The 20,233-nt window shown below is 34.0% G+C and overlaps 1 protein-coding gene across 6 annotated transcripts in view; it reads right to left on the bottom strand.

Moving 5' to 3' along the window:
* The window catches only part of UBR3 (ubiquitin protein ligase E3 component n-recognin 3), a 228,265-nt gene that overhangs the window by 12,379 nt on the left and 195,653 nt on the right, over positions 1 to 20,233 (bottom strand). For all 6 annotated transcript variants that reach the window (XM_059053502.2, XM_059053505.2, XM_059053506.2 and 3 more), the window contains 3 exons: positions 14,290 to 14,414; positions 8,291 to 8,398; positions 8,041 to 8,166 (listed from right to left, as the gene is read on the bottom strand). In XM_059053502.2, the coding sequence (XP_058909485.1) occupies positions 8,041 to 8,166; positions 8,291 to 8,398; positions 14,290 to 14,414 (359 nt within the window). The remainder of the gene's footprint in view (positions 1 to 8,040; positions 8,167 to 8,290; positions 8,399 to 14,289; positions 14,415 to 20,233) is intronic.

Below are 20,233 nucleotides of genomic sequence, written 5' to 3'. Positions count from 1 at the left end.
TGGGTTTAATTTATTCATAAAGTAACAATTTAGATAAATGATTTTAGACCTTTCCTCTGTTTAAATATAAGCATTTGAAGCTACATCTCTCCAAGAACTATTTTAGGGACATTTCACAATTTTGCTATGCTGTGTTTTCATTTTCACTCAGTTTACGTGTTTTCTGATTTCCATGTGATTTCTGTTTTGATACATAAGTTATTTAGAAGTGTGCTGCTTAATTCTCACACATTTGGGGATTTATATATTTCTTTCTTTTACTGACTTCTAATTTAATTCTGTGTGGTAAGAAAATATGTTTTGTGATTTCAATTCTTTTAAATTTATTGCTACTTGCTTTATGGCTTGGCATATGGTACACTCTGGTGAATGAGCCATGTGCACTTGCAAAACATATGCATTCTGATATTGTTTGGTGGAGTATTCTATAGATGTCAATTATATCAAGCTGACTGATAGTATGGTTCAGGTCTCACTTATCCCTGTTCATTTTCTATCTACTTGTTATTGATTACTAAGAAAAAACACTGATGTTTCCAGCTATAATTGTGGATTGTCTATTTCTTCTTTCAATTCTGTCAATTTCTGCTTTATGTAATTTGGGGTTTTGTTGTTTTGTGCATATATATTTACAGCTGTTATATCTTCCTGCTCTATTGAGAGAGGGCATTTATGTTCTGATGTAAGGCACAAAAACTATTTGAGACAATGGGAACTACTAATGGTAGGAAAATAGCAATACTTTTTCATCTTCTTTATGACAGGAAATCCAACAATGGATAAAAATGAACAAAGATCTACATAAACATATTTTTTCCCCCTGGATTCACAGACTACTTCAGGATTACTTGGCCTCTCATGAAGCAGATGTTGAATTCAAAAGTGGGTCACTAAAATGAAAGAAACCTGAGGGAAAAATTTATAAAAGAAGAAAAAAATGAAAGAAAAGTTTCTCATTCCTCCCTATCATTTGACTTGGACAAAATAGATGAGAGTGGCAGATTATTCTACACAAAGAAAAACTCATGAGATACCTTTTTAAAGATCAGATACTAAATGATTTTCCCAGTCATTTTCATTTTCTAATTATTTTCAAAAGAAGCATTATGTAACAAGTAGGTCATAGTAAAGAACACCAAATGGCTCTGCATAAGGAAAATGCTCAACCTTAGGAAAAATGTAAACTGAAACAACCTTAAAAAAAAAATCTACATTGAGGTATTTTACCTAGACCAAAGATCTACAGACAAAGATTAAATAATATAACACACTAAGTAGACACAAGTACAGGGAAACTTTCACACATCACTGGTATTAACATAATTGGTACAACTTCAATGAAAGGCACTCTGGCAATAACCATCAAAACTACAAAAGTATGCAAATGCTGAAACAGCAAATCACTTCTAAGGATTTGTGTGTGTGTGTGTGTGTGTGTGTGTGTGTGTGTGTGTGTGTGTGTGTGCATAAACTTTTTTTTTTTTGAGTATAATTGCTTTACAAAGTTGTGGTAGTTTCTGCTGTACAATGACGTGAATCAGCTATATGTATACATACATCCCCTCCCTCTTGGACTCCCCTCCCACCCACCCCCATCCCACCCATCTAGGTCATCACAGAGCACTGAGCTGAGCTCCCTGTGCTATACAGCAGCTTCCCAATGTGATACATATAAACAATGGAATATTACTCAGCTACTTCTACGAATTTATCCTACAAATACAATCAAAAACATGCAAAATAACTTGTGCATACTATTATTCATTGTGGTATCATTTGTAAATAGCTAAGGATTAGAAATAACCCAAATGTTTATTAATAAGGGACTAATTAAATACATCCTCGTACATCACACATGAAATATTCTGAAACTGTAAGACAAAATGAGGAAGGTCTTCATGTATTGAATATGAAATGATCTCCAAGATACACTCTTAAGGGAAAAAAATGCTAGCTGAAGAATAATGCATAAAAAGAGGACTAAAAGAAAAAAAAATACACCCTCCCCCCACACACATATTTCTTGTATATGCATAAAATGTCTCTGGAATAATACAGAAGAAACTGATAGCAACTGGGCAGCAATCAAGTGGCTAGTGAAAGGGGTAAAACAGAGATTTTTTTCCATAGAATATCTTCTTGTACCTTTTGAATTTAAAAAAATGTGAATACATTACCTATTCAAAAAATACATACTTTTTTTTCTATAAATTATTGCAGTGGTATATTTACACTATTTAAAAACTAGAAGTATAAAAAGATACTGTTTTTAAAAAAGTCTCTCCACCATTCTTTTTTCCCTTCTATCCAAATCTCAAACTCACTAACCCAACTCCTCGGTAAGAACTGACCAGAATTCTTAATGTATTTTTCCAGAGTATCATACATACACACACACAAGCAAATATGAGTACCATTATTTTTCCTCTATTTTCATTTAATATAAGCACACCTTGCCTTGGGATACTTAATATATTTTTGAGATTTTTCCATATTAGCACATAGAAAACTTTCTATTCTTTTTTCTTCTGCAGAGTATGCCATTGTATGAATAAACCACAATTTATTTAACCAGTTTCTCATTGATGGACACTTCAGATGTTTTCAATTTTGTCTGCTATTCTTGTATGTCTATTTGACTATCAACGAATCAATCACTATATTATTATACTTTAAGAAATGTCTATAGAGTATTCATATTGAGATCAAAGAGAGTATAATATGCAATAAGATAGTGGTTTTTACAGACTTAAAACTAGAAGAAAATAACAGGTACTCCTCAAAAACTGATTTGTGTACTAAGCAGCAGCATAGCTCAGATGTTAATAGTACAGATTTGGCATCCAGACTAAATGTGTTTGAATTCTGGCAGCTTTACTTACTAGCTGTGAATCTTGAGCAAGTTATTCATCTCTTTGTGCCTGTTTTCTTGTCTGTAAAGTGAAGATTATAACAGCTACCTCATAGTTTTGTGAAGCTTAAATGAATTTAAATGCAAAGCACTTAAAACAATGCTTAGCATGTAGTCAGTGTACAATAAATGCTAGCTATCATTATTATTTGAAGAGAAACTACTTTTGACAGATAGAAGAAAGACAAAAGAATTAGAGGAGATATAGTAGAGCAGTGGTTTTGCAACTTTGGAGGCTGGATGGATAATCCACCTATAATAATCTGATAACTATTTTCTTCCAAGAAAAATACACATACACAAACAGTTTACAAACAATGCTATGGAATTCAAAAACTACCTCCAGTCCCTCTGTTAATAATTCCAGAATTAGAGTATAAATAAGAGAAGATGAAATTAAGTTGGAGCAAAGATAAAGAGAACCACATGAGTTACTATAATCAGCCCTAATATGGTACTAGAAATAGTGTTAGACTAAGATATTTAACTAAATAAGGAAAGTCTAATAGATTTGTGTGGAAAGCAGGTTTCTGTGTCAGAACATGTACCAGGTACCTACCATTCTTGATGATGTCCCATGGATAAAAAAAATGTTTGTTTAAAAAGTGTATTATTAAACTCAAGAGCATCCTGGCTATTAGAAATAATCACTGAATTCATTAGCAAGGTGGCTAAATATAGAAGATTAACGTTCAAAAATTCCAACTGGATTTCTCCATTTTAGCAACATATTGGAAAATGTAATTTTAAATGATTCCATTTACAATAAAACAAACAAACAGACATACACAGGAAACTTTAAAAGCATTCTCTTTGGGGTAGGGCACAAAAAAGGATACTGCCTATTACTTTCACTGCTCAAACTAGTACTGGACATGCATTAAGACAACAATAGAGAAATAAAGATTTGAAAGGAAGGGATGATACTGTCATTATTTTCAGATGATATGATACACAGGATACCTAAAAGAATCAACAGGCAAACTACTAGAATTAATAGAGTTCAGCAAGTGCCCAGTCACAAGAACATACAAAAATCAATAGTATTTTTTTATACCAGCAAGGAGTAATCAGAGAATGTTACAGAAAACAAGATATCATTTAAATAAAAACTAAAACCATAAAGCCTCTAGGTTAGCTTTATAAAAAATACCAGACTTTAAGATGACAATTTTAAAATTCTCTGAAAATATTAAAAGAAGAACTGAATAAATGGACATAAAAACTATGTTCAATGCCTTAAAACGATAATTCAAAGAGATTCTCATCTAACAGCTTGTAGGAGTTTGGAAAGATATTTACGAATTGATATAACATTTATATATAAGAATAACGGTGCATATATAGCTAACCAGAAAAAAATTTTAGAAAAAAGAATTTGGCAAAAAGATATTAGAAGGAAAAAAAAAGTGAAACTCACCCTGCCAGATATAATGTCTATAATAAAACCATTGTTAAGAGTGTGCTACTAGTATAGGAACAAATAGGTCAGTAGTATACAACAAAGAATCCAGAAATATAGAAACATGTTAGCATAAGAAATTAGTATGAAAAAGTTAGGTTATTTTATAAATAGATTATTTTGTAAATAGTCTTAGGAAAACTGCCTCATCAAATGGAGAAAAAATTAGATCTTTACTTCATACCTTACTACAAAATAAACTTCAGAGTAAATGAAAAATATAAATGTAAAGACAAAACTATAAAAATAAGAGAAGAAAACATAAAATAACTTTATAATCTCAGACTGGAGAAGGATTTTAAAAATAAGATTCCAAAAGCATAAGTCATAAATAAAGAAGTGATAGGTCTGATGACATTAAAATTAAATATTTCTGTTCCACAAAGGGCAATACAAAGTCTGTTAAAAGATATCTGCAAAACTGACAAAGCAATAGCAAGATAGTGACAGAAAACTCAATTTTTTTAAATGCTCAAAGAATAGGAATAGGAAATATACAGAGGAAAATGTAAGTGTCTAAAAAGTACATGGACTGATGATCAACTGCATTTATATTAGAGAAATGCAAAGTAAATTAACCATAAGCATATACTTTACCCCCATCTGACTGGCAAATATTAGAACACTGGATAATAAAAAGTGCTAGCAAGTATAAGGGCAGAAAACAAGAACCCTCACACAATGCAAATGGGAATGTGAACCTTGAGTGGCCATGTTAGAAGGCAAGGAGGCAGAATGTATCCCATACATACATAGGCAATCCCATAGCTAGCTAGGTATAGAATCCAGAGAAAGTTTAAAAGTATGCAAAACATTAGGTTCATTGCAGCAGTATTTTTTTTTCAGGGTAGCAAAGATTTGAAGGCAGCCTAGATGTTCACCAATGAGGAGTAAGTAAAATGTGGAATACACATATATTGGAATACCACTATGAAGAAATAAAGAATTATCTTGAGCTACATGATTAGGTCTAAATGATATAATTTTAGCACGAAAAAAGTAAGAAAGATACAAGATTTATAGCACAATCCCAGTTATACAAATTAAACAAACACAAAATAACACTATATGCAGTTTATATTGACATACACATTACTTCTGAGAAGTAAGGGATAAGATATCATGTGAGGAACAAAGGGAGAATATTAGAGGCACTATACTTAGTACGCCAAAGCTGAGGAGTGTGATTAACTGAATTCCATGCATATGCACCTCCATCTTTCCTCTCAAAATTGAAAAGATAATTTCAGTTAAAGAAGTGAACAAGGGGAACAGTATAAATACTATCAGATGAATGCGGTAAATTCTACCTCTAACTGACTTCCTAGTTTAGAAGTGTCTTCATCCTTCAGTTTTCTCACTGTAAAGTGAAAACCTAGTTTATAAGCTAGCTAAGAAACAGCCAGCCATTATAAACTGCTTTGTAAATATCTTTGAACAAATAAATGTTTAGTCCTTTCTCCCCCAAATGAAACAAAGGGCTATGAATGAACGATTCCTGAGTTAACTTCAAGAAATAAAGAAGAAAACATTAAGGGAAAACTGCTAAGTGAGTAGATTTGCAATTAGAATCAAAGGGAGCAAAAGAATAAATTTTAATAAAACATTTTTTGGATAAAACTATGAGATATGAATGGGTGAAACAAAATACTCCAAATGAAAGAAAGTGACATAAAGAAAAAAATGCCAAATCCACAGAAGTTAAAAGTAGGCATAATATTATACCCATCTATATCATACTACCATGATTAATAGAAACAAAAAAGCCAAAGTGAATAAAGTAGAAGAGCAAGCAAATATCTAACTGTATATTTATATTTCTATATTATATATTCATGTATTTCTGTAATTACATACATTTTTATATATTACATATATACTTATAAGCAAAAAAAGATTACACAGATGACAGAACTCTAAACAGAAAGAACAAATTTCTATCTAAAGTTGTAATCTTACTTTTCTCACTTCAGGTGAATATATCCATTTAACTCAAATAGTCCAACCCCTCAAACTGAATATATGCAAAATACTTTCATCTCGGCCCACACAAAACTGCTCCATATTCCTCCTCCATCAACTGTACCATAATGGTTCCAATCTCCCAGGCTCAAAACCCAAGTACAGTATGCTTCTTTCTTGTCCCTTGACTCCTACATGTTCAACTAGCTGTCAAATCCTTACTATTTCATCTCCGAAATCTTTAATTGCTCCCTATCCTCTTCTATGTCGAATATTTCCTTTCCCAGCTGGCTTTTCTGTTCCTAGTCCCTGCAATCCTCACAGCTCACAAAATGTCTTATATTAGAATGAGGTTTCATGCTGAAATAAAATTTGAATCATGTCACATTTTTGTCCAAAAATCTTTCAGTGGTCCAAATTCCTTTCATGTGAAAAATTCAAGATCCGCCACAATTTCCCCTTAACCTGTCTTTCTGACACTATGTCACACCATTCCTTTTCATGCCTCTTAATAGATCAATTTCTTCCTTGGTCTAAGTATATTCCCAGTGCTCTACTACAGGCATCACTGTACACCCAAGCCCCAGACTAATTTTCAATGCTCAATACAAGAGCTTCTGCTTCCAGTTACTTCTCAGTTTATGGGAGAAAAATCCCTCCAATAAAAACAAATGACAAAATAAACCAAGAATACAAGAACACAAAGAACCACAGCCTTTGGATTTTAAATGTGAAGAAAGCAAAGCTGATGAAGGAAGTAGTAGATTTTGTTTGGTTAACCTTCTCTATGCTTGAGGATGTTCACATGCCAGAAGGAAACATGCTTTTAAGTTCAAATTTTAAAAAAAAACTATGAAAGAAAATATCTAATGGATGAAATTTTTAATTTGTTCAATATCTTAGAATTCTAAATAGAATGTTTTGGGGACAAATGTGCAGAGTTTATCTTGAATCACTTGATAAAAACCAAGGAATCCAAACTATTTAAGGCAATGGTCAATTATTTAAGAGAGAAGGAACAATCATCAGCTTAATTCTGATATACCGCATGCAGGCTTCAAAGACCATACATATGATAAGTGACTTAATTCTCACATCAAATTCCCTGGAAATGAATGGCAGATAATGTCAGGGACATAATCTTATAAACACAGCTTGGTTTACTTACCTTCTGGTTTCCTACTCTGTCACTTTCTTGCCTACTCACACTGACCCACAGTTTTACAAAATAGATTAAACCAGTGATCATTTATCCAAGTTTTAATTGGCTACAAATTGAATATTTTGCAATTCTAAAATTACATAAATGCCATCAGATATTCAAACAACCAGCTTGCTGGCCAACATACCATGACACCTTTTAAAAAGGATATTAAAAGCCAATGACGATTAGTGATAAATATATATTAATATGAATACTATCTTCTGTTCAAGTACTGGGCGTTTATTACCACAGATCTAATCCAAAACTCCTCTAATGTCAAATATTAGTCATATTACCATAAAAATGGGTAGATGCTAACAAATACAAAAGTAACAATAATAGTAAATATTCTAAATATTTATTCCCTTGAGTTAGACTAACATATACGTGTATGACAGTTCTGGATATATAATAGATATAAGTATTATATGTCAGTATATTTTTTTAAATTACATAATTGTTTTTAAAAAAAGGCTCCCTACTCTCTACCACAAATTATACCTGGCAGCTAGGTAAATCTTCCCCAAAAAGGTGGTGCTGAAGAAGGCTGGTGATTCTGAGGAAAGGTAAGCAGAAGTCCTGTAAGTATTTTTCCGTGGATTCAGGAGACCAAGCAATAGGGCTAATCTAAAGTTAAAAAAGAAAATAAGAACAATTCGTTCTATAATAGACATAACAAACAGTAATATGCATAATGGCAAGAAAATCTAAATTTTTAAATAACCACTGCATCTGGTCATAGAGAACATACTGTTGCACACTCTTGCGTTCCTTCTTCATGGTATAACTTTCCTTTAGATAGTTCCCTTATCACAAAGCTCAATAACACTTCATAAGACTTCTCTGCATCACATGTATTCTGGAAAAAATTAAAAATTAATTCCATTAGTCACTGAAAATTACAAAACGATTTACATTGGAAAGAATACCTTTTACTGAGTAGAGTATAATCATGATTACATTACTTTTCAAGCATGTAAACTTCATTTTCTCAATATCTGTGTACAACAGTACACCTCTGGATTCACAATGAATTTGGATAGGTGATTAAAACTATTCCAATACTTCTTTAAAAGACGCATATAAGTTACATAATATATGTGTAAATGAACATATCTATATCATATCTTTTGTCCCAGTAATTCTCACTCCTGGAAATTCTTCCTAAGGAAATTATCTAAAGAGAAAAGAAGAACTTTATGCCCATGAAATTCACTGAAGCATTATAATCGTGAAAAATTAGAAATGACCAACAGAAGTGAAGCAGTTATTGGAGGACTTCTCTGGTTAAGAATCCACCTGCCAATGCAGGGGACATGGGTTCAAGCCCTGGTTCGGGAAGATCCCCACATGCGGTGGAGCAACTAAGCCCGTGCACCACAACTACTAAGCTTGTGCTCTAGAGCCCGAGAGCCACAACGACTGAAGCCCACGAGCCTAGAGGCCATGCTCCGCAATAAGAGAAGCCACTGCAATGAGAAGCCCGCTCACCGCAACAAAGAGTAGACCCGCTCACCGCAACTAGAGAGAGCCCACGCACAGCAACGAAGACCCAATGCAGCCATAAATAAATAAATAGATTTATTTTTTTTAAAGTTGAAGCAGTTACCTAAATTATGCAATATCAGAATATTTTATAGGCAGTAAATATGACAAATTTGAGCTACGGAAAAAAATGTTTATAGAGTGGTGTGCAAAAAACTAATAGAAGTATATATACACTCGTTACAGTGATAAAATCATACATGCATGAAATATAACATGGACCCCCAATTTTTTTCTTTTACAGTTTTACTCAAATTCGTTGAATAGAATTTGATAAAACAACTTAATGTAAAAATAAATAGGAACATATGTTTATTACAGAATTACAGATAACATTAAATAACAATCTACAAATTAATTAAGCTTAATGACTATACTTTTTATAAGAAAGGAAAAAAATGGCTATTTATAAAATTTAAATTTATTTCAATACGGTTTTTGCACATAAAGAAATGCACTTTTTATATTCACTGAGATATTAAAAGTTGTTGCAAATTACAGTAAAGTATAATCTTAAAGTAATAAGTTTGTTGTGATGTTTATTCATTAACTATATTTTTAAATTTTTTATACTCTTTTATTATTTTTATTTATTTATTTATTTATGGCTGTGTTGGGTCTTCGTTGCTGCGCGCGGGCTTTCTCTAGTTGCGGCGAGTGGGGGCTACTCTTCGTTGAGGTGCGTGGGCTTATCATTGTGGCTTCTTTTGTTGCAGAGCATGGGCTCTAGGTGCACGGGCTTCAGTAGTTGTGGCTCGCGGGCTCAGTAGTTGTGGCTCACGGGCTCTAGAGCACAGGCTCAGTAGTTGTGGCGCACGGGCTTAGTTGCTCCATGGCATGTGGGATCTTCCCAGACCAGAGCTCAAACCCGTGTCCGCTGCACTGGCAGGAGGATTCTTAACCACTGCACCACCAGGGAAGTCCCTAACTATATTTTTTAAGTAGTAAAATATAAACTGAGTAAACACTATGGGATATAAGTTTATCCTGAATTTTTAAGGCACTAATAGTCAGGACCACAGAATTTGTTGTTTGATGATACTTTCTTTCTCACATGTTATTGTGCTCTCTTCAACTAGACTGTAAATTCCAAAATGTCAGGAACTATGCTTTATATCTTCTATGTTTCCCTTTGCATAGCAAAACTCTGAGCAATAATACCTGGTGGTTAATTGATGGAATTAATTTTGGTAATGGAGTTTTTGACCTTGGAACTTGCCTGGATGTCTCTCTTTTAATAATCAATTCTTTGCATCATCTTTAAGTTACTCCTCTGCTTTCTGCCATATCATGCAGCCATGTAGTGTTATCATGTCCTGATAAACTATAAAAAGTCCCTGACTCAGCAACTGCTATCCTTGTATCATGTGACCAACCCCACCCCTGCCTAATTAATCAACAGGATGATCACTTGCCAAATATGATGACTTGCAGGTTACATATAATTTACAAGAATCAATATCCCACTGAATATCAAAACAGCAACATGTTATGTTTTTAGAATTGATTTAATCAGAGTAGTTCTTGAATAGGCAATTTGAAAGAAAATATTACCACAATTTTGCTGCTTATTAATCAATGTGACATATTTAAAGTTGTGAAAATATACAAGACCGCCTAAAAGCCTAATTCAATACACTCTTTTGAGTAAAAGATTTATAGAGCATAACAAAAGAAAAGTATTTCAAGTATAATACTTTCCAAATTATGGGGAAAATACCCTCCAATAAGAAACGAATTATACTCAGATCACCCAAGCAAGTTATTGAGCAATAATTATTTTTAAAATTATTATTATCAGATACATTTTAAGTATTTTTTTTTACTTAAAGGAGGTACTATATCAGATCAGAAAGTCAAATATAATGTAGCAGTCACTGTTTTATATTGAGAACTCTTCCCACTAGAAGAGTATGCGATAAGAAAATAATTTTATTTCATACATAAGAAGTCTTAGGAAACCATATTTTATATAAGCAATATTTAAATAAAGCAAAGAGTAGGCTCCTTGGTAAAGCTAAGAAGATAAGCTTTAAGAAGTAAAGCTTTTCTTTTTTTTTTTTAATAAATAAAGCTTAAGAAGAAGATTTCTGAGACCATGGATGAAAGACCCAGGATCATGATCAGAAGAATCCCATAGGAGAAGTGGCAGAAGTATGTGAGTTAAATAAAGAAAAGAATTAAGAGTTGAGAAATGCAACAGATGCTGTGCTGGGTAGATGCTTTGTCTAAATTATAGTGCTTCTAGGGACTTCTCTGGTGGCGCAGTGGTTAAGAATCCACCTGCCAATGCAGGGGACATGGGTTCAAGCCCTGGTCCGGGAAGATCCCACATGCCGCAGAGCAGCTAAGCCCATGTGCCACAACTACTGAGCCTGCGCTCTAGAGCCTGAAAGCCACAACTACTGAGCCCGTGTGCCACAACTACTGAAGCCCACGTGCCACAACTACTGAAGCCCATGCACCTAGAGCCCATGATCCGCAGCAAGAGAAGCCACCACAATGAGAAGCCCACACAGTGCAATGAAGAGTAGTCCCCACTCACCGCAACTAGAGAAAGCCTGCGTGCAGCAATGAAGACCTAACACAGCAAAAAATAAATAAATAACTTTATTTTAAAAAAGAAAAAATTATAGTGCTTCTTAAACTTTTGGGGGTGACAGGCCCTTTGAGTATATGCTGGATGCTATGGTCCTACTCCCCAAAACAAAACAAAGGGAAAGGACCCCAGATTAAGATATCCTGGTATAAAAACTCTTAACAAATTCCACTAACTGAAAGATCACAATTTATACTAACTATAATGATGATTTTTCCAAACAACTAAACTTCATTATCAAATTAACTCTAAAATCCCTTTGAAAAACACACAGTAACTATGTATTTTATTTTACCAGATTAGATCTGTTTTCATTGGAATTATCATACCTGAGGATAAGGAATTATAAGGATGAAATGAATGAGACTCAATGAAGAAAGAAAAAAAGGAAGGGAGAGGAGGGAAGAACAAAAGGAAGGAAGAACTAAAGGAAGAAGGAAAATTTTTAAAGGAGGAATGAATGATACAGAATAACTATATAAATCACAGTGATATTTCATTATTCATAAATATTATTTTTGCTATTATTTACAATCCTATATACCTAAATGTTTAGATTTATGGTAGAAAAAGCTAATAATGTAGCAAACCAACCTACAGAATATCATAATTTTTTGTTTTCATTCACCGAAGCAATTTATATGGCTATAAATTTCTAATATATGATCTAATAAGAATCTGCCTTATATTAAATGTTTTATTAAGTACTTTAAAAAATAGCTAACAATGATCAAATTGAGAAAGAAAACTGACAGAAGTTACCTAAATTACTTCATGTTCCTTCCATCATAGATTTACAATTGTCTAATTTTCTGTCAGTAGGTCTCATTTTAGTGAACAGTCAGATGAATAGATTTAGACCCAAACTATATCAGAAAATGTTTTAAATTTGTACTTTTTTATGGTTAGACAACTAAGGAAACATTTAAACAATGACACAGCATAGAAACCTGTTATACCTGATTTGAATACAAACAATCCCAATATCAGATTAGAGTGTACTCAGAGAGACTAAAAGAATATTTAGAAAAAAGAAAGATAATTGCAGAAGGCAAAATTATCCAGAAAACAACCAGAAACAACGAGGAAAAAAATCACTGAAAGAAAAGACAGAAATTCATTTTGTTACTTCAAATAACAGAATTTTAGAAATAGAAGGGCCCTTATAAATCATATGTTCTTAATTTCTCATTTACCTATGACAAGGCTGAGGTTCAGAGAGTTTTTATGTCTTGAACAAAAAAGTAATGTCTTTATTTAGTGGCAGGAGCTTGGCCTAGTACTCAGGTTCAATGGCCAACAACCAATATCCCTAAATTAAGATATAACAAACTTCATAATGATACTACTTTAAATTTCTGTACACATAATCATGATTTGGGACTAAACTAGATAAAAGTGAAGGTTATACTGAATACATTTCATGTATCAATATCTATAATTGGTTTTCTCTCCTTTAATACAAGTAGATATGATTTTAACAGAAACTTTTCAATGAGGTTTAAAACTTCTTTAAGAGTCTATAAACCAAAGAAAAGGTTCAATTTACACTATACTTATTATTTTTTTCCTACCAACTTCCCCAAATAAATAGGGAAGTAATCTTCTTATTTCACCTATCTCTATGCCAAACTATTCACTCAGTTCTTTGGTTCCATAGTATCCCATTTGTATTCAAGCCACTGAAAATACTTACATTTAACTAAACTTGCACAATTTTTCTAAGTTGTTTATATAATTTTAACTGAAAGAGAATGCTTTTAAATTTACTAAGAACTTATATATCTTTATATTTTTAAACACGGGAAAAAGTAGTTTTTAAAGAGGTATAACTAAGGAAAGGCCAAGATTTTAAAATCTAGAAGTGGTGAGTCAAAAGCGATCTTTGGATTGTGATTGGGGATGAGGCAAGGAGAAGAAAAGATGACAGATAAGTAAAACAGGTAAGTCTACATACATTTTATTACTGGCTAACTGTGTTGATACAATTTGTATAACTTCTCTAAGTTTAAGGCTTGCAGCAAAAACAAAACTGTCCAGATACAAAGGGGAAAAGGCCAATGTTTAGAGATAGATACAGAAGATCTCACTGTGCAAGGAAAACATTTTTAACTTTTATAGCCTGAAGGTGCTCCATTTCCAATTAAAATACTGTTAATAACTCATTTTGTAGACTTCCCTGGTGGTGCAGTGGCTACAAATCCGCCTGCCAATGCAGGGGACACAGGTTCGAGCCCTGGTCCAGGAAAATCCCACATGCCTCGGAGCAACTAAGCCCGTGCGCCACAACTACTGAGCCTGCGCTCTAGAGCCCGAAAGCCACAACTACTGAGCCCGCGAGCCACAACTACTGAAGCCTGCGCACCTAGAGCTTGTGCTCCACAACAAGAGAAGCCACTACAGTGAGAAGCCCACACACCACAATGAAGAGTAGCCCCCATTCGCCACAACGAAGACCCAACACAGCCAAAAATAAATAAATCTATTTTTAAAATTATTAAAAATAACTCGTTTTGCCTTTCAAACATCTAATCTCATTCATTCATATCACCAACTTAAATAAATTCACCTAACTACTAAATAACAAATTCAGACAAGACACTAACCTTTTTGAGAGCTCCCGTGTGTTTCCAGGCTGACCTATCTTCCTCATTGCATTTAACTGAAAGTGCCACAAGACCTTGTGTGTACAATAGGGTAAAAAGCACCTTCACAATGCAGGTGAAATGGTCTACAAGAGAAAGAGAAGATCATTATTTCTTTGGAATCTAGACATTTTGTACTCAAGATAATTTCACAAATACATGACTTGCATGTGTAACTGGTTTTTGTTCAACACTTAATAAAATAAGAATGTGGTATTATATTTGCTACCCAACAGATATGAAATTATGAAATCAAATATCCTTTATTCATCTACACAATATAGCAATAAGAGGCTTTTATAAGAATGAGAAGTGTGCTGTTTCAACCTCAGAATAACTGTGTACCCTTGGCAAATCCCCTTATTGGGCATCATGTGCTTAATAACAATGTCTGGGAATCTGAGTGTTTAAAACCAACACGTTATCCGCTTCTAATTTGATATATATCTTATAAAAAATAATACAATACAATACAGAACTTCTAAAGTAAAAAAAAAAAAAATCCCAATATTTTAAGTACTCTAATTGAATTTTAAAACTCAATGAAAGGGCTTCCCTGGTGGCGCAGTGGTTGAGAGTCCGCCTGCCGATGCAGGGGACACAGGTTCGTGCCCCGGTCCGGGAAGATCCCACATGCCGCGGAGCGGCTGGGCCCGTGAGCCATGGCCGCTGAGCCTGCGCGTCCGGAGCCTGTGCTCCGCAACAGGAGAGGCCACAGCAGTGAGAGGCCCGCGTACCGCAAAACAAACAAACAAACAAAAAAACCTCAATGAAAATTGTAACAGTGCAAAAAAACCAGTAGTAACGATATGTAAAATGCCTTGCACATATTAGGTACTTAATAAATGGTAGCTTAGTCATTGTAATTAACGTTTATATACAGCTAGTAACTTAGAAAATTTCTTCAAATGTCTCCTTTCAATCCTCGTTAACAGTCTCAGTTGGACAATTGAGCTTCAAAAGATGTGCCTGTGACAACAAAGCTAATAAGCACCCACGTCTGAACTTGAATCCATACAGATCATTCAGTTATCCCTTCTATTATATTATGCTACTCCCCTAGTAAATTGTTACCACCACTTAATCAGTTGCTAAATTCAGAAACTTGTAGACATCCTTGATACTTTCCTGTCTCTTTCTCCCCACATTAAAACAATCACCAAATCCTGTCATTTTTAAAAAATATCATTCAAGTCAGTTCCAACACTCCGGACCATGCTTCCACTGCTTCTTGCCTAGACCTATAAATTTCAGGCTAAATAGTTGTGTTGGGGGTTCCCAAGACCACTTCCGGATTTGATGATTCACTAGGAAGACTCACAAGACTCAGCATATAGTCCTATGATTTATTACAGAAAAAAAAAAAAAAAAACAAAGTAAAATAGCAAATGGAAAAGGCATATTGGGTTAAGTCCAGAGGAAACTTTCAAGAGTCCTCTCCCTGCAGAGTCACACAGGATGTGCTTAATTCCCCCAGCAATGTGTTGTGACAGTACATCTGAAATATATACCAGGGAAGCTCGTTAAGAAACTCTGCCCAAGATTTTTATTGGGAGCAGGTCACATAGGTACCCACTGCCTAGCACATACCAAAGTTCTAGATTCCCAGGAAGAAAGCAGGTATGTTCATCATAAACCACATTGTTTGTACAGTTTAGGCACAGAGAGCCATTCTTATTAGTGGGATGGTGGAAACTCTCCCAAAATCAAAGTTCCCAGATACCAGTCAAGGGCCAACCTTGGAAGCAGGCCTTTCAAAGGATAGCACTCAGGCCTTCTTTATTAATAACTCTTTTCTGCACAGTGGTTTATCAGCATTACCTGCCCCCTGCAATCTTTTTTGTCTGTTTATTACAGCAAGACTGATCTTTTTAAAAGAAGTATTTGGCATCCTTCTACTGGGTCTCTGTTCAAGTGGAATTACTCCCTCCTTGTAACCTGGCTAACTCTTAAATTAGTCAGATGACACCTTAAAAATCATGCCCTAAGGAAAATCTTGCCTAATTTTAAATTTGTGTGTTTCTGTGTGTGTGTGTGTGTGTGTGTGTGTGTGTGTGTGTGTGTAGTGTGCCTGTGCACACACTACTTACCAATGTTTATGGGTTGGGGTGGGAACTTGATATAAGCTGAGCCAGTCAGAGTACCTATCTGGAGGTACTCTAACTGGAGGCAAAGGGAAGGTGTAAAGATGTGAGTCTGGAAATATCAGAGGTCATGCTCCTAGTCTATGGCAGAGACTGTCTAAGGCAAGGCTGAATGAAGCAGATCCACAGAGAGAGGGATGGACCCAAGATGGCAAGAACCCTGACAGCATCTGAAGCCATGGTTCTGGTCATCCCTAAGACTACCAACTCCCACCGTTAGGTTATGTGAGTTCATCAGTGCTCTTTCTTTGTGCTTATAAGCTAGTTCTAAATGGATTTCTAAATATCTTAACACCTAACGCATGCCAGGTTATAGACAATAAGGACTTGGAGTCTGGATAGTGAGAGAGACAGATGGCTATATGTATGTACAGGGTGTGATGGGAGCAAACAGGAGGAGGAACTAATATAGACTAAGGGCAGGGAATAGAAAAAAATTCAAGCTTCCTGCCCCAACGAGGAGAGTTAGTCTTGAATGATGAAGAGAAATAAGCCATAATAAAGAAGGCAAAGATGGAATGAGGCAAGGAAAGGGGGACTCCAGACAGAGGAAGCTGTTTGTACAAGGGTCACAAAAAGAGCCCAAGGCTTACAAGAATTGTAAATTGTCCAATGTATCTAGACTATAAGTAGCGATCTACGAGAGATAAAGCTAGAAAAGTAATCTTTATGCCAAAGACCAAAGGTTGCAAACTGAGGGTTACCTGTCTGAATGCAGCCTGGAGAGATGTTTGGTTTGTTTTGTCTTTAGTTACTGACATTTAAAAATTGGGTATTTCTTGTAAAAGTCCAGACTTCCACTTACTCTTGAAAAACAGGAAGATCTGACAATACTGGGTCCACATTCTTACATGACGACAGGTATCTGGAGCTGAATAGTAAGTGTCCTCTTCGGCCAAGCATGCATTCTCTAGCTTGTCACAGTCCCCAACGCCCATTTATATCAAACCAAAGACATTATTGTTAAGAATGAATTTAGGCTATGAAGCCAAATTGTCTAGATTTAAATTGACTCTTCTGATCTTAGGCAAGTTAGTTAAACACTCTGCTTCTATTTTTTCATCTGTTAAATGAGGATAATATCACCTGCTTTAAAGGGATTAAGTTAAATGCTTAAAATAGTGATTGGCAATGGCAATCAGTAAATATCTGTTGTTATTAATATTACTATTTACGTTACTTATTTGATATCTATAAGCATTTGATTTATAGAATCTAGACTGGGCAATCAGAAGAAGTAATTTTAAGCAGGATAGGGATAATATTAGATTTGAATTTTAAAATATTCACTGCTGCTTCTTAGGAGAAAGGGACTATAAAACAAGACTAGAGGCAAGAACACCTATTAGCAGATAGCAAAAGTACTCTAAGCATATGTCAAATTAGATGGCCTGATGGAAAGAATGGGTCGAATTAGAGAAGTATTTAGATGACAGAAATCACAGCATTTGGTAGAGCTTTGGAGGTAGAAAATAATGGTAGACTCGCATTCTACAAAGAGTAACTAGTAGTAGTATTGACTAAAATGGAAAACAGAGGAAGAGAGCAAGTTTGGATGGGAAGAAAATGAATAATGTTATATATGTTGAGTTTGAGGCATGTGTAGAAATCTGCAGCTCACCAGGGAGCTGTAGACTTGGAGCTAGAATATTTGGGAATCATCAAAGAATAGGTACAGATGATGCTATAGGAAAGAAGGTAAAATTGAGAAGGGGTCAGGAACCAAGGAACAACTCAGAGAATGGGAAGAGGAAGAGGTGAATGAAAAGGAGCCTTGAAAATGAGCAGAAAAAGAGATATGAGGAAAACCAAGAAAGGACGGTATCATCAAAATTTTAAAAAGACTATTTCATAACGATTAAATGGTTTAATAAAATGATAAAAATTAGAGAATTTGTCTACTAAACACAAAACAAAATGATTCTAACCAGTAAGTCATTTACATGGCCTAGAAATATCACTCACATTTAGTTTCTTCTCATTATAAACTACATAAATTAATTTTTAATTAAAAAGAAATGATGCATTAAAAAAATGACAACTTTTTAAGCATAATTTTAGCTTTTTGTTGTAGCAAACTACTAATTTTTTTGGCACTTTGCCTTGATTATCATCATTTTAAAAATATTTAAACTGGAAGTTTAAAGTCACAGATTCAGCTTAAGTTCTCACATTCACTCATTCATTTAAGAAATATTTATTTACTGAATACTTGCCATGTGTGAAATCAATGCATTTTAGGGACTTAGGGAAAAAAACAAGGAATCACTCATTTGAGGTGTATACTAAGTCAACAGGTTGCCGTCTTCCAAGGTTACAACAGAGAGCAAAGCCCTTCACATATAATTATCAAAATTTAAAAAGGAGAAAAAGGAATTTGATATCTACTCTCAATCTGTTTTTTAAAAAAACCAAAAATCCACTATCAACCTACCTGAGGGTAAACAAAGGAAGATCAATATTTATTTTAAATGCCTTAAAAGCAAACAGACTTCAAACAATGGTACCGATTTTAAGTTTTATAGTGCTACTGCCTGATAGGAAAAAGGAAGGGAGTAAGGAGACAAGGCACTTTCAACAGCTCAATAATAAAAGCTTACCCCTACTGATCACATAAGATAAAGAGTCTGGTAAGGTAGAAATGTTGGCCTGAGGCTCTTTAAAATGTGAATTTTTCCTTAGAATCACAAATAAAAATTATTTCTATACTTCATATTCTAAATTGCTGTGAGGACTGAACTAGGTAGATGCCACATCTATCTCATCACACTATTTCAGAAGATTAAGTCATCATTTTGTTGTTAGGATGTAATTCATCATTGTTAAAAATTTGCAACGTTATAATTCATGAAATTAAACAACTTTTTAAATAGATATCACATGTAAATCTTTATCCATATTTCTGATTTTTTTTCATCAAAATAAAGATCCTAAAACAGGAATATAGTTCAAAGGATACTGACGTCAAGCTGAGACAACAGCTTGACTCTGGAATGATATAAACAAAATCTAAGTAAACCAGATTTTCTTCAGTGGGGAAGACATGAAAACACAAGAAATTTTCAAAAATCAATTAAATATTTAGTGAGTACACAATCCAGGGAATCTATAATCTCCTGCAGAGATACAGTTATTCAACATCCATTTATTTACTGGCTTGCCTACAAGTACCAGGCTTAGTGCAGGTGATAAACAAGAAGACAAAAAGGACTGAGATGTCTGTAAAAGTTTCTTTTCCATAAACTGTTTTAGAGTTAAGGTCACATAAAATGCTCCAAGTTTCTTTTAGGACAAGATAGAGTACATATAAAATAATAAAACCCAAATGTGAAAAAATCACACAATATGATATAATCTGAAGGCAGTATCAGACACTTTATTCTTTTCCTAAAATTACCATGAAAAATTAACAAAACAAAACAAAAAAGGTAGACTACTGAATGGAAGAAGATATTTGCAAACAATGTATCCAATAAGAGGTTAATATCCAAAATATACAAAGAACTCACAGAACTCATACAACTATGGAACAATAATTAAAGTATTTCTAATATAATATTAATTCTGTTAATATCATACTAGTATGATATTAACATTAATTAAAAATAATGGGTCATCACATTTTGAATAACTATGATACTACTATATCAAAATATGTATGTATGCATGTAGATAAGGTAGAGGCATTAAGGCTGACAGCTCTATTTTTCACATTTTGTTTCACTTTAATTTTTTAAAAAGAGTGATTTCCCCATGTCTTT

The sequence above is a fragment of the Kogia breviceps genome, chromosome 2 (assembly GCF_026419965.1).
Source record: "Kogia breviceps isolate mKogBre1 chromosome 2, mKogBre1 haplotype 1, whole genome shotgun sequence".
NCBI classification, from domain to species: domain Eukaryota; kingdom Metazoa; phylum Chordata; class Mammalia; order Artiodactyla; family Physeteridae; genus Kogia; species Kogia breviceps.
The sequence above is the reverse complement of the archived record's forward strand: the minus strand, read 5'-3'. Positions and strand labels throughout refer to the sequence as shown.